The sequence below is a fragment of the Topomyia yanbarensis genome, chromosome 1 (assembly GCF_030247195.1).
Source record: "Topomyia yanbarensis strain Yona2022 chromosome 1, ASM3024719v1, whole genome shotgun sequence".
Classification (NCBI taxonomy): Eukaryota; Metazoa; Arthropoda; class Insecta; order Diptera; family Culicidae; genus Topomyia; species Topomyia yanbarensis.
In genome coordinates, this window is record NC_080670.1 from 10,417,986 (window position 1) to 10,444,537 (window position 26,552).

The following is a 26,552-nucleotide window of genomic DNA, read 5'->3' on the forward strand; positions in this document are numbered from 1 at the left end:
GGTAACTGGGGACTTGACGGTACGTGAAATTTGTTAAATGTATTACCAAAAGAACTAGAAGGTCTACCTTCTGATGTCGCAAAAAGCAGAAGCAAAAAAAATTGCTACGCTATAGCAGGCTACAGGCACCAGTGAATCAAGCTAGCTATTGTTCTATATCAGTGCACATACAAATTGTATCGTTGCCCCCGGCTGCGGAGTAAAATGAGTTTGCCAAATGACGCAAAAGTGCCTGTGCTACGGGATAACACGAACAGTTAAGGAAGTGGAACAATTAGTTAAAGTGAAAATGGAGCTTAATCTCGCTGAAGTTACCTACATTCAGCTACATCACGTAACAACTGTGTTTTGATCACGTTTAGAAGCTTAGCACAGGCCGAAAACTTTATTGCAAAGAACAACATGCAACACGAGGTCGAATTTAATAACACCAGAATCAAGATCCCCGTGCATATAGAAAACGACATGGTGGACGTGCGTATCCATGATTTGGCCCCGCGCACGAAGGAGGATTTCATCAAACAAATCATGTCGCAATATGGAGAAGTAGAATCTATTACGAATGACACCTGGAGAAATTTTTTCTCCGGCATTCCCAATGGCGTTCGTATTGTGAGAATGCGAGTGACTAAACCAATACCTTCTTACATGACTATCGAATGCAAATCACCGAAGGATGGCGTGACCTATAAGCAAACAACGCTAATTACATATCCCGGGCAGACCCCAACATGCCAATTCTGTAACTATACAGCCTACTACGGAAAAACATGCGCCGAAGCAACTAGTCAAAACTCATCTACTACAGCCAACTCTAACAAGCAGCCACCGATACCTTCAGATAAACCTAAAACAACGATCCAATTACCCAATAATGCAGGTACAACGACCACGACAACCGCTCCCAAACCAACAACTAGCATCGCCAGTAAAGAAGCAAATACCGATGAAGACGGATATACAACAGCGACCCATAAGAACAAGAAACAAATAAGAACCTCTGATCGTGAACAGGAAGAAAGCAGTACCGACGACGACATGGACGGGAACGATAACGCGAGAGAAGGCAGACTGAATGACCACCAAGCGGCCTCACCGCCAAGGAAAAAGATCTCAACACGCAGCAGCAAACTGCGTCAACAAGATCTGGCAGACCGACATTCTTAGAATTTTTTTATTTTTACTTATTGTAAAAAAAATTAAAAGACCCACGGATCAGTTGTGCTAACGCATTGAGCCGTTTCAAATAAAATTTTAGATTGAAAAAAAAAGAAATATTATAAATATGAACAAGCTCAATAATTTCAGCATCTCTTTATTCCGACATATGGACGGGTATACATCGCACTTACTTCACCTCTGTCGAAGAGTAACGTAGGTGTAAGGCCAACTTTCTTTGATGATTTCTGTTGTTCTGTAGTTGAGTGCCCAGAAAATATAGAACAGCTGCTCTTGGGTCGATTTCAATTTATTTATTATTTTTTCTCTCTTTTTCTTCGTGATCTCTGCTCATCTCTCTCATTTTATTCCATAACGAACACAAATAAAACGAAAACATGAAATCGAAACATTAATCCCAATTTATTGACTGTAGACTCAACTAGTTACAACATTTTAGTCGCTCTCCGTGATAGGCTACTGATGTTTGTTCACTGTATCGTCACGTCGTTTTTAGACTTACATGGACATTAATTGGAAACCATCGAAAGAGACAGAAATGCTGCTGCTTACAACATTAAGTTTATTATGATTGATTGACTAATATGTGGTTTAGCATCTATTGACATCCGTTGAAAAGTAAGGATAAAATCACAACAGATAGTCCTACCGCTACTATGTACGTTTCTGTATGTGAACAACATTAGTAATATACGACGATATACAATTCTTGGGTTGATGAACACCTCAGAAAAACCGCTGTTTTACCACTTTTTGGCTTGTTTATTTTTTGGCATTTTTCTTGCTTATTGTTCGATTGTTTAAAATATCACTACTTTGCGGACTAATAATGTTTAAATACGGACCGCATTCTCCGCATAACATGAAATTGAGTGTCAACAGAAATACTATTGCATTAAAATGACGCGAAAACAAAAACTGTCTTCTCGACTATATTGTCATCAACTAACGGAAATGTTTTTGTCTAGCACGCTTGAGTGAGATGCCTGATGTTTCTACTAAGCGTACAGTGCACTAACCTATTACAGAAATTCAATCTGCTTATGCTTTAACTAACTTTATTCTGGCTAATATATAACATAATATCTGAGTTTTGTTAGACACAACCACTAGCGATAAAGTTCTCATTTTGGGACAGTTTTTGAGCTCACTTTTCTATAAAACTTCTGCAATTTTATTATATATTTTGTTTATTTTATTCGGTTCAATGCATTAGCTAAATGAAGCCTTGTGTCTTCAATATATTTCCATGATGTGAACAATGAAAGTGATAAAACGTAAATGGTTGTCCTACAGATCTCGTGCGAACAACTAGCGATTGCATGTGGAGAACTATTTACTAGGCTGAGAAATATTTTTCCTAACCAACAGTGTCGCGGTGGTGTTCATTTCTATCTCGTACACTTCCTTATCATCATAGTGGTTACTGCCATGTCCATGTTCGCGAATTTCTGACGGGTCACGAGTGTCGACTTCCTCAATGATGGTGCCGACCGTTGATTTTGAGATACTAGACGCAGTTTTTGCCGTCAATATTATCCGAACAGCAGCCAAAATTTGGCAAATGTTTGTTTTTCAGGAAATGGTTTTGGAGACTATGTATATGCAAAGATATAATGTGTAAAATAATACTATCGCATTCATATGTCATATGGAAATATGTCTGTTCACCTAGATTTTCACCACAAAAACACCATTTAATATACTTCCTAGATGTGTCCTTTATAATGAATACCATTTTTTCCAAATGTGACAGGAATCTTTTAATAGCCACGGTGCAAGTAAGTGGTATCAGATCTTGTAGCCGAGCATTGATTTTCTCATCGTCCATATATATGAGGATCAACCACATGTTACAAATTGTTATGCAAAATGACTGGTTTCGCCTGGGCTAATTTGTTAAATGGCATCAGCACTGAACGCCTGACATGGTTAAACTCGTTAAAGGCGATGTTCGTAAGCATAACCACCATAATCACCTTCAGCAAATATTTCACATCATTAATGTTGCTCCAGCCAAATACGGAGGCTATTGACTTCAGGTCTTTTCGCATAAGATCGTATTTGGCTGGAGCACTACTTCTTGCTTCTGCGACTCAATCATTCGACAGATCCCCACAGCAAGAATTAAAGTAACAGTTTCGTTTGTCTTCCGACGAGTCACACAATATGAAGGGAACTGTTTTATCACACTCAGCATACTGAGTAGATATCCTGACCGCTGTCTTCGGTGGTTCGAAATAGCAATCTTCCTCACAATTCTCGCATTAATTTGTTGAAACCAAACAAGATACAATTTTTTTAAGAGTCACCGAAAAACATGTTGTTTCTTAAATTTATTTTTGAAAATTTTCGGGGGGGGGCTTTAGCCCCCTAGCCCCCCCTCTGGCTACGTGCCTGTATCTGGTGCCCAAGTCGGTCTGCCACAAACTGATGAGACGAAGTCGAAGCTATATCAAACTGATTTTTGGCTCGTAATTTCTATACTAACCTAATAGTAGAGACAACAGAGTCATCGTAATTTCTATTCTAACCTAATAGTATTTGCAGTTGAACCTTGCAGCATTTCCAAAGGATGCTGTAAAAAGGGTCTCTCGCGAGTAGACACATTGATTTTTATTGAATGTGTGATGGTATTTTCAAAATATCGATTTCTTATTTTATTTGTTTGATTATAGAAGTTTTAACCTTAGGGTCATTCGCCTCTTTTTTCGGATTAGAAAAATCTCTGACCCTATGTGCGGGGTTGGGAATCGAACCCAGGTACAAGGCAATTGATTTACCAACTACGCTATGCCCGTCCTCAATATCGACTCTAATGTATGACTCGGAATTGAGTGCATTTTTGCCATTTTAGAATGCTCCATTGATTGTTCTTTCTACACACTTAGTAAAAAACCACAATCGTAGAACTAGAGAACGAGTGAAGAACGTGGGTTCTAGGGTCTTCGTGGTAAGCTCAAACCAAAGACATGATTTTATTGAAACAGGTAAAATATTTATTTATTTTTTTATTTATTCATTTTTTACTACCTGCTTTATCCTTCTAGGTTATTTGACGCACTAAACATTGCTATGAAAGAAACCAGGATCACTTAATATAGATTTGAATGAAATAAACAGAACATTAAAAGAAAATTTACCACTATGGGGATATCACTCATCATCATAATCGTGACCTAACAATCCGGATGTTCCAAATCACGAACGGATGTATGGTAGGTTATTCGGCATGCTCCTTCCTCGACTACGCCAACCTTTTCAGGCGTCAGCACGGTACGTGCTGAATATCACTTAAGCTGGTCTCTCTTACAGCTCTTGAGCTGCATTCCCAACAACACTCGTCGAACGCGGACGCCAAGGCTCAACATCGAATAGCTACGAGACTTATGTTTTGCGAAGTGTTGCTACACCTTAGGATGGCTGGAACAACAAACGAACCGTCATATGTAGCACTGTCAAGTACGTACTAGGTAGGAGAGCTCCGAATCGAGGAAACGACGGCTTGTGCCAGTAGTTAGTCGAGGTAGAAAAAAAATGCAGCAAAGGCAAGAATACTATTACACCGTACGAGAGCGAACGAGGAACGGTTCAGAAATGCACGGAATAGACAATATTCAGTATTCTGACGAATACATCTACGAAAGATCGGAATAATGAGGCGATGGAGTAATGGTACCGCGTTGACAGAGGGAGATTCTACGAGAAGGTGAATCGCTCGTGCATAGACTATGTTCCACAAACCGACATGTGCAGAGAGGCTAATGGGAATCTTTGCTCGAGCAAGTGTGAAATGATCAATAGGTGTAAGTAGTAATATGACGAATATCTAAATAGGGAAGCAGTAGACGATGGAAGTAACGCTAACGACAGATTCACAGCACGGGGTCTTCCTGAGATTCAGAAAGAAATTAGACGGTTGAGGAATAATACAGCCGCTGGCTATGATCAACTGCCATGTGAGTTGCTCAAACTGGAAGGGGCAATTCAATGGATGATTTCGAAGATCTGAAAGATGGAGATTTAACCGGAGGATTGGATGGAGGAAATAGTATATTCCATCTATAAAAAGGTGATAAACGGTACGCTGCTGCAAGCTGCTCTCCCAATTCTCTGTCGTGGCCTATCACCATTAGCAAGAGAATTCGGAGGGCAATAGCAAGCAGATTTTACTGGTCTATGAAATAAATATTCGACAAGACCTGTAAAAATGTCGCGAATACAACGTGCCCAGTCGTTCATAGATTGCAAAGCTGCATATGATGAAATCGATCAAGATCAGCTATGGCATATAATGCACGAATACAGGTTCCCCGATAAGCGACACGGTTGATCAAAGATACAATGGATCGAGTGATGTGTTGGTTCGAGGAACATTGGCGAGTGCTTTCGAAGCTCGGAAAGGGCTACGGCAAGGTGATGGTGTCCAGAGGCGAATCACAAAACCTTTGGCGATTTGATTTTATGGATCTATGATTTCAGCAACCAGTGTGACTGTACAGCGAATCAGTGGAGAAAATCAAGATGCAGGATCGATAAAGGCTCAACTTGGAGGAGTTATAGCCACGCCTTCCCATGCGAAATCAATGGATGTAGTTTGCGTCACTATCCTCTGTTACAATCCAATCGCAGGAACCAAACATTGTATTGCAGGTATTGCAGAATATCAAATCGACTAGATACATCATTCAACAAATCCCGAAAGGCTTACACCATAGGCTCGTTGAAGAGCAACTAGCAAAGTATCTGGATTAGTGACAGGTGGTATCTCACAGACAGAACCAGAGTCGTATTTAGTGCCGAGAAAGGAAAGCGACAGAAACAAATAGTATACGCACGCTCCCAAAGCAGACGCTTCCTGAACAAACACTACGAATCGGCGACTTGAAGAAAGCTTCCAGTACCACGTTTGCTGATAGGAATAAATAATCTGCATCTCCCTGCTCCTTTAAAAAATATAATAGCGCACAAACGAGCCAATGCCGTGGAAACTCGTAAACACGAATCCGTCTCTGAAGAAGAACTTGAATCGATATATATAGAGGGGTGTCAATGGAAGTGTCATGCGAATCAAATTATCGACAAGGAGTTGAAAATTGCAAAATTCAGAAGTGTCTGGTACCGGTCACTGGGAGTGATCCCGAAAAAGTCGGACAGGCGGCTGATCTGGGAAATCTTCAGCCACGGTCAACGGGATCTCGCTCAACCGTGGCTTTCAGCAGATATTAGATGTTTCAATAAATAAATAAAGTCTGTGAAATCGATCGACATTCACTACGCAGTAGAACTCACAAAAGATTTCTCGATGGTTGCAGAAGATATTGTGAACACTACTTGCGTTGATGACTACTTGACCAGCTGTGGGGCGGAAGCTGGACAGACAGCGTCGCAGGTGAAGGCGATTCAATTAAAGTCCTCGTCTCTGTACAAGACTAAAGAATGCACGAAGTCGCGCTCATTTTCTGTACCCAACTGAAGGACGAGGCTCAAAGATCATCTGCGACTCACGTCCAAGGAAAGGGCAAATCTTACGACGCCTTACGGGTTAGTTCGATCCACTGGGACTGTTGAATTTTGTTCTGGTTCAAGTCAAACTATTTCTACAAGATATTTGGCGTGCGGGAATCCACGTTCGGAAATAATCACGGTACGTGGTTTGTAGAGTGTAGAGTGAATTTTGACAGCGATCGACTTGAACGAGCAGTGATGGGTCGAAATTGAATTCGGCAGATTTAGCTACAAGGTGGGAAAGTTTTCCGCCCTGGAAGCCTGAAAGATTTTGGTTCAACGGACCTAGGTTTTTGCTACTATCTGTTGGGTACCAGAGGAGTTTTCAAAGTGGGAACGAATGTACTGAGCTATAGTATATGCTCTTCGTTATGTCTCCAAGCTGAAGGAGAAAATTTAGGCCGGTTTGATAAACATTGGGCACCTCATAAAAGATGAGCTACGAAAAGAGGAACCGCTTCTGGTTAGAATGACACAGCAGCGGACATACCAGGTAGAGTTAGCGGTACTATCTCACGATGGCGAAGCAAAATTTTACCAGCAATTTGTGACAAACGTAATCAAAGTATTCGAAAAACGTTTATCGATAGATAGGAAGCCTGGATTGGGAGAAAATTGAAAAGCGGAGTCCGAGCAGCAATATTATACGTCGATGGCAAAGGTGGCATAGATTTCTAAAGATGTAAAGCTGTTGAAGTTCGCAAAGAAATATCTCGTGTGGCAGGCCATCTGCTCCTGTAGCATGAAAAGCGACATTTACATTGCAACTGGGATAATATTGCCTCTTCTTTGCGGTCTCGCCCTTGCTAGTAGAGCAAACAATACGATCTTACCAACATTGGCGAATATCTAACCGTGAGTAATCCGTTGACGTTGAAGCTTCGCGGTTTGGTGCAATTCTTTTGGTTAAAATAATCCACCTGCTAGGAGTATGTTGAGGTTCATAGATGGTCGAAGTCGTCTACCAAGCAGTAATTCTGTTTGTGTTTCTCCTTAAAGCGACCTTGGACACGGAATGAAACGATAGCATAGAAGAAACGTGTTCATAGCTACGCGAAGGTCTTGCAGTTGATATTTTTTGGGTTTCCGCTTGGATGTGTCTAGGAAACGTTCAGCAAGTCCGCTAGATGGTGGCGTCTTTAGGCGCGCACTCTTCACACAAACAAAGTAGGCGATTTTTCGTTAATATTGGGTCAAAGCACGTAGCTACTAGATTCCATGATCTGTCAGCAGTACTTGAGACATACAAACATGTGTGGTATGGAACATAGACTTCGGGATCCTGTGAGTGAGAGCTGAACTCTCGTCTCGTGAAGACCGTGCCACGTTGATGGAGTGGTAATTCCAATGCAAATTCAACTGGTTGCTCCATGGCAGTTCTGGCGCTGCGTGATGATTCGAGATCTGAGGACTGCCTGATATGCCCTACAAAACTACAAATTGTAGTAGTCAACGCTTCTGAATGTATTTCCTGCCGGGTCGGGACTCGGTTGATCAGAATCTCGGTCAACTTCCCCCTCTGACTGACATTCTTGACCTTGGTGAAATCCGGGAACTGATAAGCTCGGTACTGGGAATCTTTCCAGGCGCGTAGGTCTCCACTCGATCAGAGATTTTTTATTGTCGATTGCTGCTAGGGTCGCCTCCGGGAACTTGCGGTTTAGGACTCTGCTGAACTAACTGCACTCTAACTTCATCTCAAGGGTTCTCTACTAGGCTGTGGATTCTTCGATCAACTTCTCCAGGGGAATATCGGCGGTTTCGTTTAACTCAATGATAGGTTGAAAGCTAATGTCTGAATCCCTTGACGATTTCAGTTCGTACGCATCGTGATTAATTCAAACTGCTCCTCGGAAAACTCCGGATCTTGATATCCACTCACGTCCAATTTACTTTGCAAGAGTACGAAACGAAATCGTACTCCTCATCATCGGTAGTTTGTAGGCATTGGTAGCGGTGGTATAAGATGGACAGTTCTGACTCCGATGGCTTTGAGTTTCTCGACAATTTGTTCGAATTGGTTTCTTCACAACGGACAATCTGTGATCCAATGGTTCCGAACAGTTGAACCACTAGACGAAGATGAGATGGGGGTTCAAAATGAACACCATCTCTGCGGAATTGTCCTACATTCTTGCAACGCGTCCCGCTCATTGCTCTCGTCTAGCTTTGACAACTCTCTAGATACTGAGTTCATCAAACCTGCGTCAGCGCGTGGTTTTTCTTTTTCTCTGCACTCATTTTTTGTTCAAGTTCGTATATCTCAAGGACCACCGCTGTAATAAACGTTTGTACATGGTACATCTAGACTGTCCAGAAAAAAACTAAATTTGAATCGACTTGGACAAGTTTAGCTACCGGACCAACGCGTTTGAAGTTTGTATGGGATTTCCGACATTTTACATGGAAAAAGCGCACTAAGTTGCATTTCCACCGCTGGTACTGAGCGCCAACACTAATTTTTAAAGGAGGATATCTAGCATATGGACATGTTCGCGAAAATTACGGGAAAAGGCTTGTTCTCCAACTTTGTAGAAGATACCAAATTTCGATCTCTTTCCGTTGAAAAGTTAGTATTGGCGCCATCTATGTAATGAAAGGTAGTTTAATAACTTTTTCCAAAGGAAGTTGGATTGATTTACAATTGAAATTTCCAACAGAGAGCCCTGGTGAAATTGGAAATCGACTCAGGGGTGGCCCGATGTGGGTCATTTATTATTGTCGCTTTATTGTACACGGATGCAATATTTTTCCTCTCTATGCTTTGTTGTAATTTTTTAAATATTACTGGTACCGTGTCTTATACTACACAACATTTTAAGTTTTCTCTTGAAAAAATCGCACTACACCCAAACCTTGAAACCATCCAAGCAAACTGCCGGTGAAAACTTAAAACTCTACTCGTTTCACCGAACGGACATGTTTGCTGCGATTACCGATCAAAATCAAAACCGTTTGTGTCGCATGTTTGTGCGTATGTGTGTGTGTGCATGTGTTTGTTAGTGACTATCGCAACCTGAATAGCCGATGTCAATTATCATCGAACGAGGGGCGGTCTGCTCGCGAAAAAAAAAAATTCATTTGTTGGCTTGTGTACATTCGTCGATTGTTGGTAATGCCTGCGCGAATCGTATGATGGGCATCATCGGAGCAAAAAACCTGTAATTATGGCACCGGTTAATCGTACAAATGCTGCGTGATCTGCAGTTCTTATTTTATAGGTTCCGTGCATGCTGGCCACCGCTGCCGCCGCCGCCATCAAACACGATGTAAATGACTCTTAATTACTTGGCAAAATTCGTGCTCGTGACGAAAGAAGTGTAGTTCCAGTCCCAAAGGGAATGACCCCGCATTTTGGGCCAGTTTTCGGTGCTTGAGATCATCAATTTAGTTAGCCGCTCGTTCAAGTGTCCACTCAATTGTGTGACAAAAGGCCCGCAACCGAACGTGTAAGTGAAATCACGGCAAACCACAGTAGGCCGCGGTAAGCCGACCCGCATTTTTGACAGTTGTTGAACAATCCCGCTTCTAGTGGCTGTGAATTAACGCTGAGGATTCATCATGCGGGGGAATTCTAAATTGGTGGAATTGGTGTAGAAAGTGTTCATCGGCAGTATCGAGGATCAAAAAAAAAAAAAATAATTCGAACTCAAAAAAATCTGTTGTATAATTCCATTATCTCGTTCAATTTTCTATGAATAGCGAGGGAAACGAGGCTTGACCCCGGACAGGGCTCAAAACTCAATCACTCCGATGTCCCGGTTCAGTCCGTTCGGCTCGTGCAGTGGCCACTCAAAATTAAATTTTCACTTTACCCGTGGCTATAACCAAAACTATGTATTCGAGCTGGCAATCGAATCAATTGAAGCCCATTACTGAAAGGCTAAAAATATAGTAATTCTATTCGGAAATTTTCCCCCTGTGTTTACACTTTTTTCCTTGCTTATTCCACAGATTGTGAGAAAGCCCTGCTGGACAGTAGTGGCGGTGGCGGAGGGAGTGGCAGTTCGACGGCCGGATCCGGCGGAAATTTGTTCGACTGCGGTTCGACCGGAGCGGCCAGTAGCGGTGTAAGTGAACTGAGCGAGTACAACAGCGCCCTCCAACGGCTCAGTAATCAGCAGCAGCAGGAGCAGCAGTTTGGTGGCAATACCAACGCCGGCAGTGGCAGTGCTGCCAGCAATTCCAATAACAGTAACGGTAAGTGATTTGAATTTTCGTCCATTTTTTATTTCGTTCTTCAGTTTTCCTACTGAAGCATTACAAAGTATCGATTTTTGTTGAAACCCATTCAGCACCGTGAGCAGGTCTGAACGGGGAAAAAATCAAACGGAAAAAATCTCAGGGTAGAGTCGCCGCTAAAGTAGCAGAGACGAAATGGAAAAAAATCACCATATAATTAGTTACATAAAGTATATACACACACACTGGTCATGGCTAGCTCGGTAGAGAAGACCCCGCGGGGCGAGAAGAGGAAACCCAAAAGGGAAGGCAGAAGGCTTCGGCGCGGGACAAGAGCCGTATAATTTCGATATATTAACTAAAACAAAACGAAATGTTTCGTAATACACATTTGGCCTCTTCTCGAGACGAGACGAGCCGAGAGTATCACTGCGAGAATTTTGGGAGAAAGAGTCCAACCCAAGCAGAGCGCCCTGTAATAAAGGCCACACGTACCTACCACCCGAAACACTTTCGGAAATGGACGGACTTTTGGGTGTACGTTAATTTCGATGGAGGTATCAATTTTTACGTCCCAGGCTTTCGGATTTAAGTACGTTAGGATTAATCATTTGAGGCGAATCGCCGCCGCTGCCAATATTGTCGAATTTGATTTTGAGGATGAAAACAAAATGAAAATAGAATAGGGTGAGGTCATCTATTTGAAAGCTGATGTCCCGGAAGAAATTGACAGCCAATTTTTGGGAACACCACAACCACAAACCTGTGAAGGAGTCAAGCAAAAACAGGCACAAATTCACGGTCGAGTTGAGCTGAGACAAAGGTTCTCTCCTCTATCTGACTGTCGGCGACCTGTACACACGTGTATGTGTATGTTTACGTGTATGTATGTCTGACAAAGTAAGCTACTCACAATTGCCAGATCCATTCCACGTTTTCAGACTTTCAAGGTATAATCGCCCCTACCTCGGTAATGTTTGTTGCTACCTTCCAACTATTTTTTCGTTGGTTTTTTTGTTGTTTCGTTTCCTTTCGTTTTGCATTATCGGCAACCTGTGGCCTCTAGCCTCTGTCCGTTGCTTCGACCCGAGAAGCGAGACTCGTTTCAAATCTCCCCTAGCCCCCGATACGGACGACCAGTGTGTGTATTCATTCATGAAGCAACAATCGTCGGGTGTTGCTGGGGTAGCCTACGAGGGAGGCGAAAACTTCTGAATGAAAATCTCTTGATTGTCTGGGATGGGGGCTTGGACTGGGCTGGGCTGGACCGGTCACCCTAGCACCCCTGACCGGTCCCCCCCCCACAGGGGCCCGTATGGATCCCAATCGAATGGAAATCAATTTTCGTGTTTGCCCCGCACACATTTGCTGATGATGTAGGTATCCGGCAAACTACCGGACAAATGGCACACTGTGGCGGGCGTGATGAGGTAGCAGATTCTTTCGTAGAATCATTGTTGAAAAAGCGGCTCAGGTGACTGACAGAGTGTGTAAGCTCGTCCGGTACAGTCGCTCGCGCATACAGTGGAGGTGGGCGGCCATTTTCGAATTGCGAACAATCATGCAGCTCTGGCTGGCAGCCCAAGCGGTGTGTCAGACAGACAGACAGTGGTCAACTCGGTCCAAAACGGCTACTCTAAAGTACTTATTTTAATTTCCCTTATGATGATGATGATGATGATGATCAGCGGGCAGTGCCAACCGACAGGAATGTACGCGCGCGCGAGAGAAACAAACAATTCATCAGCCACCAGCACAGTCAGTAGCCGGGTCGGACGAAGTAGGCCTGATGTGTTGCGGTGTGATGCGATGCGATGATTTCGATAGTGTTCTGCCCGTGCGTCGCTGGGGCCGGGAGTATGCCCCGCACTTTGACACACTGCTGCTGCTGCTCGCTCATCGCAATGGCGATTTCCAACGATGATAACAGCGTTTTAAATGAATGAGAAACTCAACTGAGTATATGAATGAGCTGAATGGGATATGTGGGTTTTGTGTGTATGTGGCGCGGTCTTACTCGCATGAATGAAGTTTGAATGTGGGACAGGGGTGTGTTGAGTATATTGTGGGGAGACGGCAAACAATGATAACACGTTTGCAGTGTTAATGAATTATGTGCAATTGCGCCATGCGGTAAAGTGCCTTGGAACAGTCAAGTTTTATCGAAATCGTTATGCATTTGGATGTCGCTGTTGTGTCAGTTGACAAAATTTCTACTAATCGATTTAACTAAATTTCAGTTGATATATTGACAGTCTCCATCTAATCTCATGTAATCTAAAGGCATAACATTTTTGATTTAGACTGGATATAAAAAATATAGCTCGGATAGATTTTTCAAAATTTCAACAAAATTGCCCAATTTCAAACAATCGAAGGGAATTGACAGCTTCGAATTATTAATGAAATCTTTACGACATCGAATAATACGTCACAGCAGCTTAATTGCTGGAAAATATCCTTTTTTGAAATCAAGTAGAGACGGATTCCTTTTCTAATCACATACCTCATTCTAAAAAGCATAAGCATCATATCAGTCTCGTCGTATGGCTGGCAGGATACGTATAAAAAAGCGTTACAAGTTGATTTTTGTTCACTACAAATTCTTTTATTCTAGATATTTTGGTTTTTAGATGTATTGTCCGCATGCCCGAGAAAGAAATCAGAGATGCCGATACTTTTTTATCAAGTGGTGTCCTGAAATTGGCATCATTTGGTGCGTTTGAAATACATTTCCATTGTGAGTCAACGAATGTCTAAGAAGCTAAACTGAAGGCAATCATTGTTAAGGACCAATCGGAGAATTTCGAAAGGAGACTTGCAGATCCTCGAAAGAAGATTACTTGAGTTCACTATACTATAATCAGCTAAATGTTATGCAGTATTCGGCTTAGTAAGAATATCACAAAATTAACTTACTGTTTCCATTTGAAGTCTGTTGAACCATTCTGAGTGACCAATATGTTTCTATTCATTTATTTATTCATCAATTTATTATATTCATATTATATTAATTTCTCTTTCATGTACGAGTGCTACACAACACGAAATCTGCGGAGTTGGGACGAACTTTGTACCTCAATATAATAAAAGGAAGAAAACATTAATGGAAAATGGAAATGGAGAATGAAACTAAAAATGGAAATGCAAAATGAAAATTGATAAATAAATACCAGTTGATTCGAGGCTTCGAAGTTTCGTCAATATATTTGTACTGTATCGAGGAAACAAACGATGAAGATGTGGTATTAATGAGGAACTGAATGCTGAAAGCCATCCAAAACCACTAATCATTGAAATACTACACTATTAGAATGATTACAAGGTAATACATCAACCATATTGAAATAAGGAAAGCACATTGACATTCACAAAGAAATAAAGGTGGTAAATATCGGCATGAAAGTGAATTATGGAAATGTAATAAAACGACAAGGTAAGCTATATTCATTGTCATCGTACTAGCACAAACTTCTATACTTGACACATCTATCAAGATACCATGGGTTTCTTGCATCTTCGTTAGTAGATGTTGAATCAAAAGTTATTTCTCTTCCTCAACGATTGTAAGGATATGGCTAAGAGGCTTAGAGGAGTACAGTAGAAAGGGGTCAAATTGTGATGGGAGTACAAGAGATATAGGGCATTATCTTTGCTATGTTATTGCAGAAGTCGCTCATGTTGCGTGAATTAGATACACGGTAGAGAACATCGTTGACGACTGTCATTTCGGCTGTTACCGTGGATCAGCTGTATTAGTTACAACGAAGTGAAAAGGATATAGAGAACACAATTGCCTCTGAACAAGATGGTGCCAGTATTCGATCAGTCTCTAAACAATTCATGGTTCCGTTCGAAACATTACGTGCTCGTGTGAAAGGAAAGTGCTCGTCATCAATGAAAGCGCGTCAGACATTTTGCGTGAGTTAATAATATAATAATTTGAGGTGTCGTTCAAGTAGATAAACGTAAAAATATAGTTGAAAAATAGAAGGAAAAGGAATCCAAAAAAAATGCTCCTAAGCGCAAACGAGATCGTCGCACAGTTAAGCAACCACGTTAGCCGAAATGCACAACGTCAATTCCACATTCTGTCGACGACGACAACACCAAAAAAGTCATTTGCAAGTACAAAAATAGACGCTGCTGCTGAAAAAACATGTTTCGCCTCATTTGCCACTGGTAAACCGATGTTCTATGGCTGAGGAATGATAGATAAAAACGATTATACCCAATTTGGCATAAAGTCATTTGGCATAACGGTCATTTGGCATAATAGCCATTTGGCATAAAGGCCATTTAGCATATTTGGCATAATCACTGCACTGAAACGAATACTTTAAACGGAATATTTTTCACAAAATCAAAAAAAACACTATAAATAAATTAATAAAAGACTTGACGCCGCCTAATGTGGCTACGCCACATCGCTTTCCATCCGTGCTGTCCGACTTCGCTGCCGCTCAGTCGGACTTAAGCTAGCTATAGCCCCTATGTTTGAGTAATCCGGGCAAACGAGTGGATTACAGGTTTGCTTGCAAAGTTCTTGCGCTTCCGACACTATAAATTAAAAAAAAGACTTGCCGCCGCCTAATGTGGCTACGCCACTTCGCTTTCTACCCGTGTTTATGCCAAATCACCCTTATGCCAAATGACTATTATGCCAAACGCACGTTATGCCAAATGGCCATTATGCCAGTTGACTTTATGCCAAATGACTTATGTCAATCGACTGTATGCCAAACGGGCTTATGACAAATGGCTTTATGCCAAATGGCCTGACACCGATAAAAACAAGTCGCTGCACGCCCCTTTACAACCGATCTTGCTGTTACCTCGAAGAGTCGCATAGCCAAACTGGCTGGTCAGGATGGTTATCATCATCATAATCATCGTGGCCGAACATTCCGAGTACTCCGTATCACGACAGAATGTATTTTAGAACTTCAAGTTACTCGATCTTGGGTCGCCAGTCTTCTTGGATGCCCACCGCATGCATATCTTTCTCGATTGCAACATCCCCCCTCAGGTTCTGTGCTGAGCATAACTTTAGCTGGTCTTTCGGTCGACTTTCATGTCCAGCCCACTACAGTCCGCCGTGTTTTATCAGCCTTCCAATGTCAGCCTATTTGTATATCTGGTACAGCTCGTGGTTCATACATCTGCGCCATTCTCCATTTTCTTCTAAGCCACCGAATATTGAATTCCTCTCAACCACACCAAGCACTCAATCGACGCACATACTGCATGACTGAACCTAGTAATAGGGAGTATCAGCGATTTGTGTAGAGCAAGATTTGTGCGCCTCTGTAGGCTGCGAGACTTTCACTGTCCACGCAACCCAAGGAAAGTTTTATTCGAAGCCGCAATACGGCTTTCTACCTCGCGGTAACATCGCGTACCCTGTCGATGTCCACATCGGAACAAGTACCATTCGGACTGTTCTCTACCAGCAACCATGCGCTTTGTTTTGTCAGAATTTATAATCAGCCCGATTCTCGCAGGTTCCCTTAAAAAAGTTAAAACGCCTCTTCCACTACTCTGAGATCAACGCCAGTGATGTCGATGTTGTCTGCGAAACCCAAAAAAAACACTCGAGATCTTGTGATGATGGTTCTGTTTCTTTGCGCATCAGATCTTCGTGTCGCACTTTCGAGCGCTATGTTGAACAATAGATTAGAGAGTTCATCAAGTTGTTTCATTCCATCTAATGTCACAAACGAATCGAATGTCTCTCGCGCTGTTTCGATACTTTAATTTTGAGTCAATGAAGCTTAATCAGTTCAGTTGGAAAAGCATATTCAAGCATTGTCTGCAACAGTTTGTTTCGTTTCACTGAATTGTTCGCCGCCTTGAAATCCATAAACAGACGCCGAATCCTCAAGTTGTATTCTCGTAATTTATCCAGGGTAAACATTTGATTCGACATTTGATACGCAGGGTATACATTTGATATGTCGTTGATCGTCTTTCTCGAAATCCGCTTTGGTGTTCGAAGGCTGACTAAAGAATTCGAATTCCTGTCCTATGATTGTCATTTTATTCCTTCTTGTTAATATTATTTATATTTACGTTCCCATTTTTTCTTAATGTTTCTCATCTTTATTTTGGTTCTACTATTCATCCCTGCAATTTATTCAAAACTGTCAGACCGCTTCTCTGGGCTGTTCTTCTACTTCAGTTTGGTCGTTACTGGTACTCTGGTTTTGATGTCGGGGCGTTTTCTTTGTGGTTTTCTTAGTACATTCGTAGTAGAGTTCGAACTTTTAAAGGAATGACAGGAACAATTAGCTATTTAACGGATTATTTGTAAGAATCTGCCTGATAGAGAGGAGTGTGGTGGTTTTCGCAGGTTTTGGAATTTCAGGTAATCAATCCACGAGTGCGTCGCTATAAGGCAGTTTTGCCAGAGAGTGGTTACAAGAGGTCATTTGAGTGATAGTATCCTTTGTATAAGTTGTACGAAGTCTCCGTTTTGTTATAACAGTCAACTAGTCGTTAGCAGTTCGGTCGAGTGCAGCTAGTTAACCGATAAACAGTGCGGGTTGCGAACAGATCTTTCTCACCCAGCGTCCATTTCGTCCAGCTTGATGGCGTCGGTGGAGACCGTTCCCTGTCCCTTTGTTGAGGTTGGTAGAAATATTTAGTCTGTGAACTCTGTGCTGGCGGGCCAGAGACGGGAGCTTGAGAAATTTTGATGCATGAGTGTGCACTCCATTTTGGCTGTGGGATTAGTCATTGCCTACTTTCGTAGTTCTTCTTGACCTGCCGGAAGTGATCAGGCCATTCTGTGGTTAATCATCACTTCAAGGATGTTATGTTTTCATCGGTAGAGGCTGAATAATCTGTAGGCTAAACCAGACACTAGTCAAATGGTGTGTTGCAACTATTGTGAAGCGGTGAACTTGGGGACCGTTATGTTAAATACAGCGGGTTTGTCCTGAGTTTATGCCCACATGAAGCTTTATGAGTTGAATTACAGTTTTTTTGCGCTAACAACAGCTGCATATTCAAGCGTAGAATGAACCAAAGCACAATATAACGTCTTTAAGCAGTGTACATCAATGAATTCTCTTGTTACACGAAAAACAAATCTTAACAGTTTGGAAGCTTTGGAAATGGTGCATTCTATGTGCTCTTCAAAACTAATTTTTAAATCTATCAGAACTCCCAAGTCCCTCGCAGACGATTCACGTTGAAGAACACTCAGAGAAATGTTGTAGTCGAATTTAATCAGGGAATGTTTGCGGGTGAATGAGCATTTAGATTAAGCATTCAGTTGCATCCTGTTGACATGACACCAATTTATGAACATATCCAACTGAGACTAAGAATTCAGCATTGTTGGATGTTTCAATGAGGTGGAATAGTTTAAAGCCGTCGGCTAATGATAGTTTCATACATTTCATCGAGAGATTCAAGTCGTTGAGGTAGAGCAAGAATATGGTAGATCCAAGATGACTACCCTGAGGAACTCCAGAGCTGGCAGGAAATAGAGAGGTCGTGCAGTCTTCAATTTCTACAAACGTTTCTCGTCCGGATGGATAGGAGTGAATCCAATTAAAAAAAGAGCCACCGAATCCAAGCCTGTCTAGTTTAGAAACAGTTATCTGGTGGTTGATCTTGTGGAAGGCTGCCGAAAAGTCGATGTATATGGCGTCTATCTGCATCAGAATGATGGGTTCTGTTACTCGGCACACTACAAGTAGTGATGCGAGGAAAAAAAATGAAAAAATCGTGTGGTAAAACAATATTCGTTAACCTTTTGACACACATATCATCTCTTATCAACTTTTAAAGAATTACTGGAAGGTCTATTGCTAATTTATGCTGTATGTGCGAGCCATGCTGACACAGTTGGGATCATCTGGTCAAGATTTGAATTACTGGCTTTGAATGTATTCAACATCTCTCCGCTATTGTCCCAGACATTACCCACCCTGTTCTTATTATTGACTTAAGTGTAAAAGTTATCTTATATAAGGACACTCATATAACGACACCGTTGCAGTTAGTGGTATCGGCGAGTCGTCATTGAAACCTGGTGGCACAATGTGCTGGTCACAAGATCCCTGGCTTCCTAATTAAAATCTAAACAATGTTCATTTCGCATATCTCCTTTTTTTAAACATGAGCTGTTACTTACGTTTTTTAAAGAACTTGTGATTGCAGCTTTTTCTCGTTTTATTCGCAGTTCGAAACAACCCTACAATGACAAGACCCCAATTGGCACACCCTTTAGTCGATTTCTAGCCGCATCTGGCGTGTCTGATTCAAATCGGGCAAGTATAGTTACCGAACTAACGTGCTTGAAGTTTGTGATTTTTCGACAATTTGCATGAAGAAACTGTTTTTCTTCAAAATTTTGATTAGTTATGGAATTTGTATTTCGGCTTCGTCTCATCAGAATCCCACGCTAACTTAGTGACATGACTAAGCTAGTACCGGATTGACGCTAGCACCAAAAACGGAAAACACTTTGTGCTTCTGAGCAACTCCCTAGTACTGCGTGATGATTAAGCTGAAGAGAATTAATCAAGTCGAAACATTTGGTTTGGCTTAGCAAGCCCAATGTGGTTCAAATTCTTTTCCAGCGACTCTGATTCATTCGGTCGCATGACCCGTTCGGTTCGTTGCCTTTCTGCTTAATGGCCCAGATCCGCCCAGAATACAGATAGAACATTCACACAAAAGTGTCTCCTTTTGAATCAACTATGAAACGGTGCTGTCACATAAAATGAGTTCTTTGGAGAAAACGTAAAGTAGTGAGACAAATACAAGCATTTATGCAAGCACTGATTGTAGTGCAGTAATAAACAACCACCGCTTCAAAGTTGCAAGTTCCCACGATCATAAATCGTTCGTTTCTAATTTGTTATGCAAATTACATCGATCCATTAGGGCGTGTTTTAATCAACCGGACATCGACACCGGCCCGGATCGGTCCAGTTTCCGATTATGTGTGTGTGTACGCCCCTCGTCGCAGCACCAGTATTCACAACGCAATGGGGACACCGATTGGTCCAGTTATTCGGATGTGCTACGCCTCTCCCTCCTGTTCCCTATTTCCCAAATACAGCCCTGTGAACAGTCTCTCCACCGAAGACTAGTTTTCGCTTATTTCCGGCGTTCGCTCGAAAATGACATTAAACACGGAACATAATCTTGTGTTTAACAGCCTCCTTCTCTCCTTCCGTCGCCTCTCATTAATTTTAATATGTGCTTCCTTTTCTTTCTCCTTCTTTCTGCGAACCGTCACCATGCGATCGCAGCAGTAGGCCACGGTTCGGATTGGAGCTTATCGCTTGAACTGTCAAGCAGAATTATTTCGATCGCAGCAATCCGCTAAATCAATAATCCTTTCACTGAACGTCGTTTGCATTTCAAGCCCGAAGGGGCATCCGATTGAGCGATTTTTTATCTCGTTCTCTCTCAGCCTGCTTCAATTTGTGGCATTTCGGCGCCGGGAAACATCGTTTCCTCTGTCAATTAAAAGACAAACACCAAAAAAATAAGTGGACGGAGGGCCTCGCGAAACTAATTGAAAACATTAACCATCCCGTCGTGGCCGCTGCAATTATGCTAATACCTCGACTGGCTCGCATCGGTGGCGGATGGAGGCGCTCGTAGAGTACTAACTCACTTACGCTGCAGCCATGAGCGAGACGGAGAGGAAATAAAATTATCAGAATCATTAAGAGGTGCTGAGTTCACTTTTATGGGCTTCAGCCACAATCTGCATCCGTCCGTTCATTCGTTACGTTTGTCCGTCCGTCCGTCCGGTCGATGGACTGATGGTGGCCCAGCTTCTCATGTCACATGAGCTGCACTTAATCTTAACTTCCTGCCGGGGCAGGCTCCGAGCCCTCAGAACATCGTATCTTCCGTTCCGTTGATTTTAATTTTCCCGGCTGCCAGATTTGGTAGAAAAAAAAATGATTGGCTAATATCCTTGGCAGTCAACATGTGTTTTCTGGTGCTTTCGATGAAACGGTTATCGATTGCGGTGGCGTATCGTAACAACAAATCAGAACCACAACATTTTAACACCCTTTCCTTCGGTGTCTGCCTGTCTGATTGTGAGCTGTGTGTGTGTGTGTGGTACGATGATAAAGCCTTCGCGATAAAGCTTTTGTCCTGGGTGAAAACACTTGTTGCCGGTTTTGTGTGGGAAGCGGGACAAGGAGTGAGAAAGAATCGAAAGAAGAAGGATCGCGTCTTAATCTGTGGGAAAAGTAAACAAAGCATCGGTTTGTTGATTCCAAACAGCAGCCAACCCGCAACCAGGGAGACATTTATCATTTCCCGAGGGATGGCAGTTTTATGGCCTTTCTCGCACGTCTTTCTCTGGAAGAACGTCATGAGACACTTGGCTTCTGTGATGGGGGGAGGTTTCAGTCCGATTGCATCGTCTTCCCAGAATCGGCTAACGATTTGTTATTTATGACCGATTAAATGACTGCCGCAGATGGGTTGGAAAACGATAGTTAAGACATTGAGACTGATTGACAATTTGCCAAAATGACATCACATTCACAGCTTTACAGTAGAACCTTCAATGCAACATTGTTTCCGAAGGCCTCCGAACAAACTCGGAATTTCACTCGCTCATCCAAGCAAGCGTGTGCTTGTGTGTGTATTAAGTGCGGACAACGCGAACAACCACCCAAAGTGAAAACGGAAAATACACTTTTCACGCCATGGTGAGCAGCAGCCACGATGTTGGAACGTATGTTCTAGCAAATGTTCCGCCACCGAAGCCTACTACGCCACCTACACGTACGATTGCTATCCATGTAGCAGTCGTGGAGGTAACAACCATTGCATGACTTCTTTCCACCCGGGGTTCTTTCTGTCGATTTCAACAGTCGATTGCCGCCGCCGTTGCCGGACAACCCTTTTCTGATGCGGGTGTTGTGGTGTGAGAGCTTGCATGTGTCCGTTGTACGGGGGCCGCTTTGTTTTTGTTTTGCTCACCTTCACGCCCGGTTCCTCCCTGGCCGGGTTGGCGAGCTCAACAACAACAATATGTACAACGAACGGTAATAGACCTACTTGCTCTGCGAACCGTGCACCGCCACGCCACGCCAAGACACCCATACCAAGCCGTAGCCGTGACGATCGTCGTAGTAGCTGCTCGAAACGGCGAAATGCGTCACCGTTCGCAGCGCTCGGACAATACGGGGAACGACGAACCGTTTTTGGGTGTCACTGGTCTGTGAGCAAGTCAGAACCCCGCTTCGGTCTTTGATTGGGACCGATTGTCCTCGTCGTTGTCGTCGTCGTCATCGTGTTGGTCTGGTCCGAACTCAAACGGATTTTTTATGTGTAGCCAGTTTTATGTATTGCTAATGGAATTTTCTCGTTGGTTCGAGGGTTTCAGGAGGAGGAGAACTACAGATATTCAACAAGTTAGTGTCTAGGGTTGGATTTTTTTTCTTGTACTTGAAGAGGGGTGAATTGGAAGCTTAAATCAAATCAACGACCTGATGACAGTGAAAATATTTGGATAAAATCAGGAGGGTTCCCCTTGGTAATTGTGTTACCGCCAGTACTTTTGATGTTCTTCATCAAAATTGTTATTGCGTAAAATAGGGTCCTTAAAGAAAACATGTTCGATTTGGAATAGGGGAATAGGAAAACCGGTCGCACGTGTTTTTATTATCTTGCAAATTAGCGACGGATAGAGACGTTGAAACAGTGAAGGAATCTTTACCTTTCGAAGGGGAAAATGGCCGTTACCTGTCAGACGGCATCGATTGGAACTGGTGCCGCCATACTGGGTGATTCGTTTAGTGATTGTTTCTCAACGTTTTGTGGCCATTTTCGTTGGATTTTGTCTGTCTCCTTAGTTTACAACGATGCTTTTCCAGATTTTTCGGTAAAAGAAGTTCCGCACAAATCGGACAGTTGGCCAAGACAGAAAAAAACTGTCGAGGAGAATTTTCAACTTAGAAATTACGCACAAGAATCTACCTAATTCACAAAACACCTTCCAGAAAAACAGTTGCCACAGGCGTGACCTGTGGCACCCACTCAAACAAACGTTAATTTGCGTTCGCCTGCGTTTTTATTTACTACTTAAAACTCATTCTACCTATACGCTGCACAAAGCAAGAACGAGATCGTAGCAGGTCCGACAAAGCGACAAAGTACAAAATGGCCACTAGAACGGCCATAATATTCGCATTCACCGACCAAAGACTACTAGATCGGTCGCACTGATCGAATTAAAATGGCCGTCAGCTGGGGGGTCCTTCAGATTTCGCACCTCACTTTCCGATGAATGTGTGATAGGGTGCACAAAATTTATGGCTAACCTTAACCTCGTTTTTGTTTTCATTTGAGCTGCATCAATCGCCATTTTTTCTGCGCTTGCGTCAACTGCTGCTGCTAGTGCTGCATTACAACACCCGTCACCCCAAACCAACCAAAAAGACTGCAATGCTGTACACTCACGGTACAATAAAAATGGTCAAAAAAAAGTTGTGACCTCCGTGTCAGGAAAATCGCCAATCACTGTTGCTTCAGTGCGAAGCAAGAAAAACAAAGATCGTCACGCTAGACGGCCCTCGAAAACGAAATCTTTCCCACTACCTCTGCTAGACAACTAGCGGAGTGAAAACGAACAAAAATGTAACATTGAACTATAAAAATAAAATTAAAACTACAAAACAGCAACCCCACCCCCACTCTCGTCACACAGCAAATCATAACCTACAAAATTAATTATCATAAATTATTACAGATGGGCGAAAGATTTGGCAACACCTCCTGGCATGGGCTCGTCGTCGTCGCACCTTTCGATTGTTGCTATACAGTTACTCGGCAGAGCCTACTTATTTATTAGTGGTTGGGCGCGCGGCTTGTTAGATCTAGATTTGAACTTTTTATACGCCCGCTGGGCCCGCACATGATTCTATGGGAAGCATAATAGAAACAAATACAGACCGATCGAGCTTCGCAAGTGCGCACTATAAGTTGCAACTGCAATGTGCTTTCTGCTTGAGAAAAGCAATGGAAATTTCGGGCTGTGATAGGTTGGTCGATGCAGTTAATTTTTTGTGTTCTTTTTTCGTATATTTTTGTATTTTTGATCCGGTTATGAGTGTTTTCTATACCTGTAGCCAGATTTTGTTTTCTAGACCTGTAGCCAGATTTTGGATAAGAAGGCGTACGTAAGGTATCCCAACAAAAGTCGATAAAGAAGACTAACGCAAAGAGAAAAGCCAAAGCTGCTAGTCGAACAGTGTAAGCGTAGTAAGATGCGTTTGCAGCGAAATAAACTAATATCCCTTGAGACTCTTCCAGAACATTGTTCGTTTTCTGCTATCTGAACGTATCGAAAATTGATAAATATCTTTCCCTGATATTAATGGAAATTTTTTGTACATTCCTGGTTTTTAAAGGTCAAATTAAGCTACCTTGACTTTTTGGGTTTTTAGGCACCTTGTTAAAGCTTTTTAGCATATTGAGCTATAAGCGTAATTGTCAAGTCCCTCTTCGTTAGGGTCCGAGTTTGTAGATTTGGGATAATGCTGTCGGAGCAGAGGGTCATATCTAACAACTCATCCTTCCAGATCGTGCAAATGTTGAGCGATATTTCACCCTCAAAAAGGCAAGGCGTCTCAAAGGCCCGGCTAGTTACAGTTCTCTAGTTTCAATAAACTTGTAATTTGAAATACAAATGATTGAGCGTTTTTGGGCTTTCGATTCTCTCGGCGATAAAACGACAAAAAGGAGGCTTTTAATTTCATTGGATTTTTGGAGTGATACTTCTTGAAGTCACAATTTTAGCTTCCCTTTTGGAGGGTTAAACATATGCAGAGTTGCGTTCAAGCATGGGGAAAATCGCATCGCGAGCCGTTCGTTCGCCATTCAGAATAAAGTTTTCTTCGCCTATGAAGCATTGTGATTGCATAGAAAAGCTAGCTCGCTTTACATAGGTTCATCTAGGTATGAAGAACCAAAAATCTGGATACGTAATTACATTACCTCAGGGCAGTTCTATATCAAATGGTATGAAGCTCCGTAATCGGGTCCACTCGCATGCTGAATAGTAGCCATGTGATAATTAAATTTGGCATTGTTCAATCAGTGCCCTGACTTGAAGACTGCAATCGGGCTTGGAAAAATACAATGAATTCTTTGTCATTTTCGGACTCACATCCGGCAGAAGTTTTTGTTTGAACGCGAATTTGCAAGTTAGGCCAACGGTTGGCATCTTTGGATGCAGCCGAAGAGCGAATCTTGTGCTTTATTCAACTTATTGATAGTTATTACACACAACTAACGAAGTCAGTCGCAACACCAACTCTAGCCAATTCGTCCATAATTTTTCACATCAATACTCTACCAAAATTTACTAGAAATAATTTTTCTATCTCACTGTTAGGTGGATTAACCACAATTCAGAATACACCAAAGAAAGGGGACTTCCATTCCAAAAAAATATTCCTAACATTCCAAATCACTAAAATCAACTTCAAAACGCAGGTTTGGGACCATTGCGACCACTGTGCACCTTGAGGACATCCGGAGACACTCAGTTTCCGTATCTCTACTTGTCTCAACCATAGCGTCAATTTAAACAAATTTATCTGAACTAAACAGATTTTGAAGCGCACATACAGATTGATGCAGAATATAGATTTAATGCAGATTTTAATACACTAAACAGATCTATACGGTATTTATTGAAACTTCAAATAAAAACGTTTTTGTTGAACCCTTCATGCAGTAGATGTTATTAACATAGCCAATTATTCAATAAATTACACTTAAACTAGGGTGACCATATAAGTCGAGTAAAAACCCACGACAGTCACCTTTATCCCGGACTCATTAGCTCTCGCTCTGCCTGACAAAATTCTTTCCAGGTTTTCGGCAGTCATAAAATATTGCGGGGTGTCTGGCAGACAGAGCTCTGTTTTTCGTGAGAATTCTAACGCAGTTCTCGCTACACAACAATCAGTGAATATTTCAAGCTTTTTTTGGAGAAATCGACAAACCTAAATTAAGCAGATGAGATGAAAAAATATTTCAATTCGACTGCGTAGAAGCGGCGAGGAGTCTTTAACACAAGCACACGTCATTGAAGTAAAGCAGAAACATCAACGGTCCTAAGTAGCTTCCCTGAGCTATTCATGGTGGAATTCAAACAAAGAGAAACAAAACTGAATCAGTGCAGCGAATCTACCACGCAAAACCTAGTAGAATTATGAATGCGCCAGATTTTCTTCCAAGCGCACTACATTCATATGATTACTCAGAGGTTCGAAACAGCCATTACCCAGAGAAATGGATATGGCAATCAACATATTGATCTTACATCTGCAAAGTGTCGGGTAGCATCGAATCAAATATTGAAATAATGTCAATGAGGCTTTTCTCATGGATGTAACCTATTTTAGGTACATTAAATTTTGAGTATGTATCACTAAAAGCTACTCAAAATTGAAAAATATCTACCCAAACTCGTGAAAAGGGCATATATTCAAAAAACAGGTAACACCCAAAAGCAAACTTTCGGTGACAATATTTCCAATATTTGTTTCAATGTTACTCGGCATCGGGCAGGTATACTATTTAACAGTTCTTTGGGAAATTGCTGTTTCCAAAATCTGGATAGTTTGTTAACGTACGTATCATATGAATGTATTGTAATCCGCTTGCAAGAAAAT

At 42.0% G+C, this 26,552-nt stretch overlaps 1 protein-coding gene across 5 annotated transcripts in view; it reads left to right on the forward strand.

Moving 5' to 3' along the window:
- Positions 1–26,552, forward strand: part of LOC131676870 (ETS-like protein pointed) — a 353,859-nt gene that overhangs the window by 251,290 nt on the left and 76,017 nt on the right. For all 5 annotated transcript variants that reach the window (XM_058956245.1, XM_058956246.1, XM_058956247.1 and 2 more), the window contains one exon: positions 10,642–10,887. In XM_058956245.1, the coding sequence (XP_058812228.1) occupies positions 10,642–10,887 (246 nt within the window). The remainder of the gene's footprint in view (positions 1–10,641; positions 10,888–26,552) is intronic.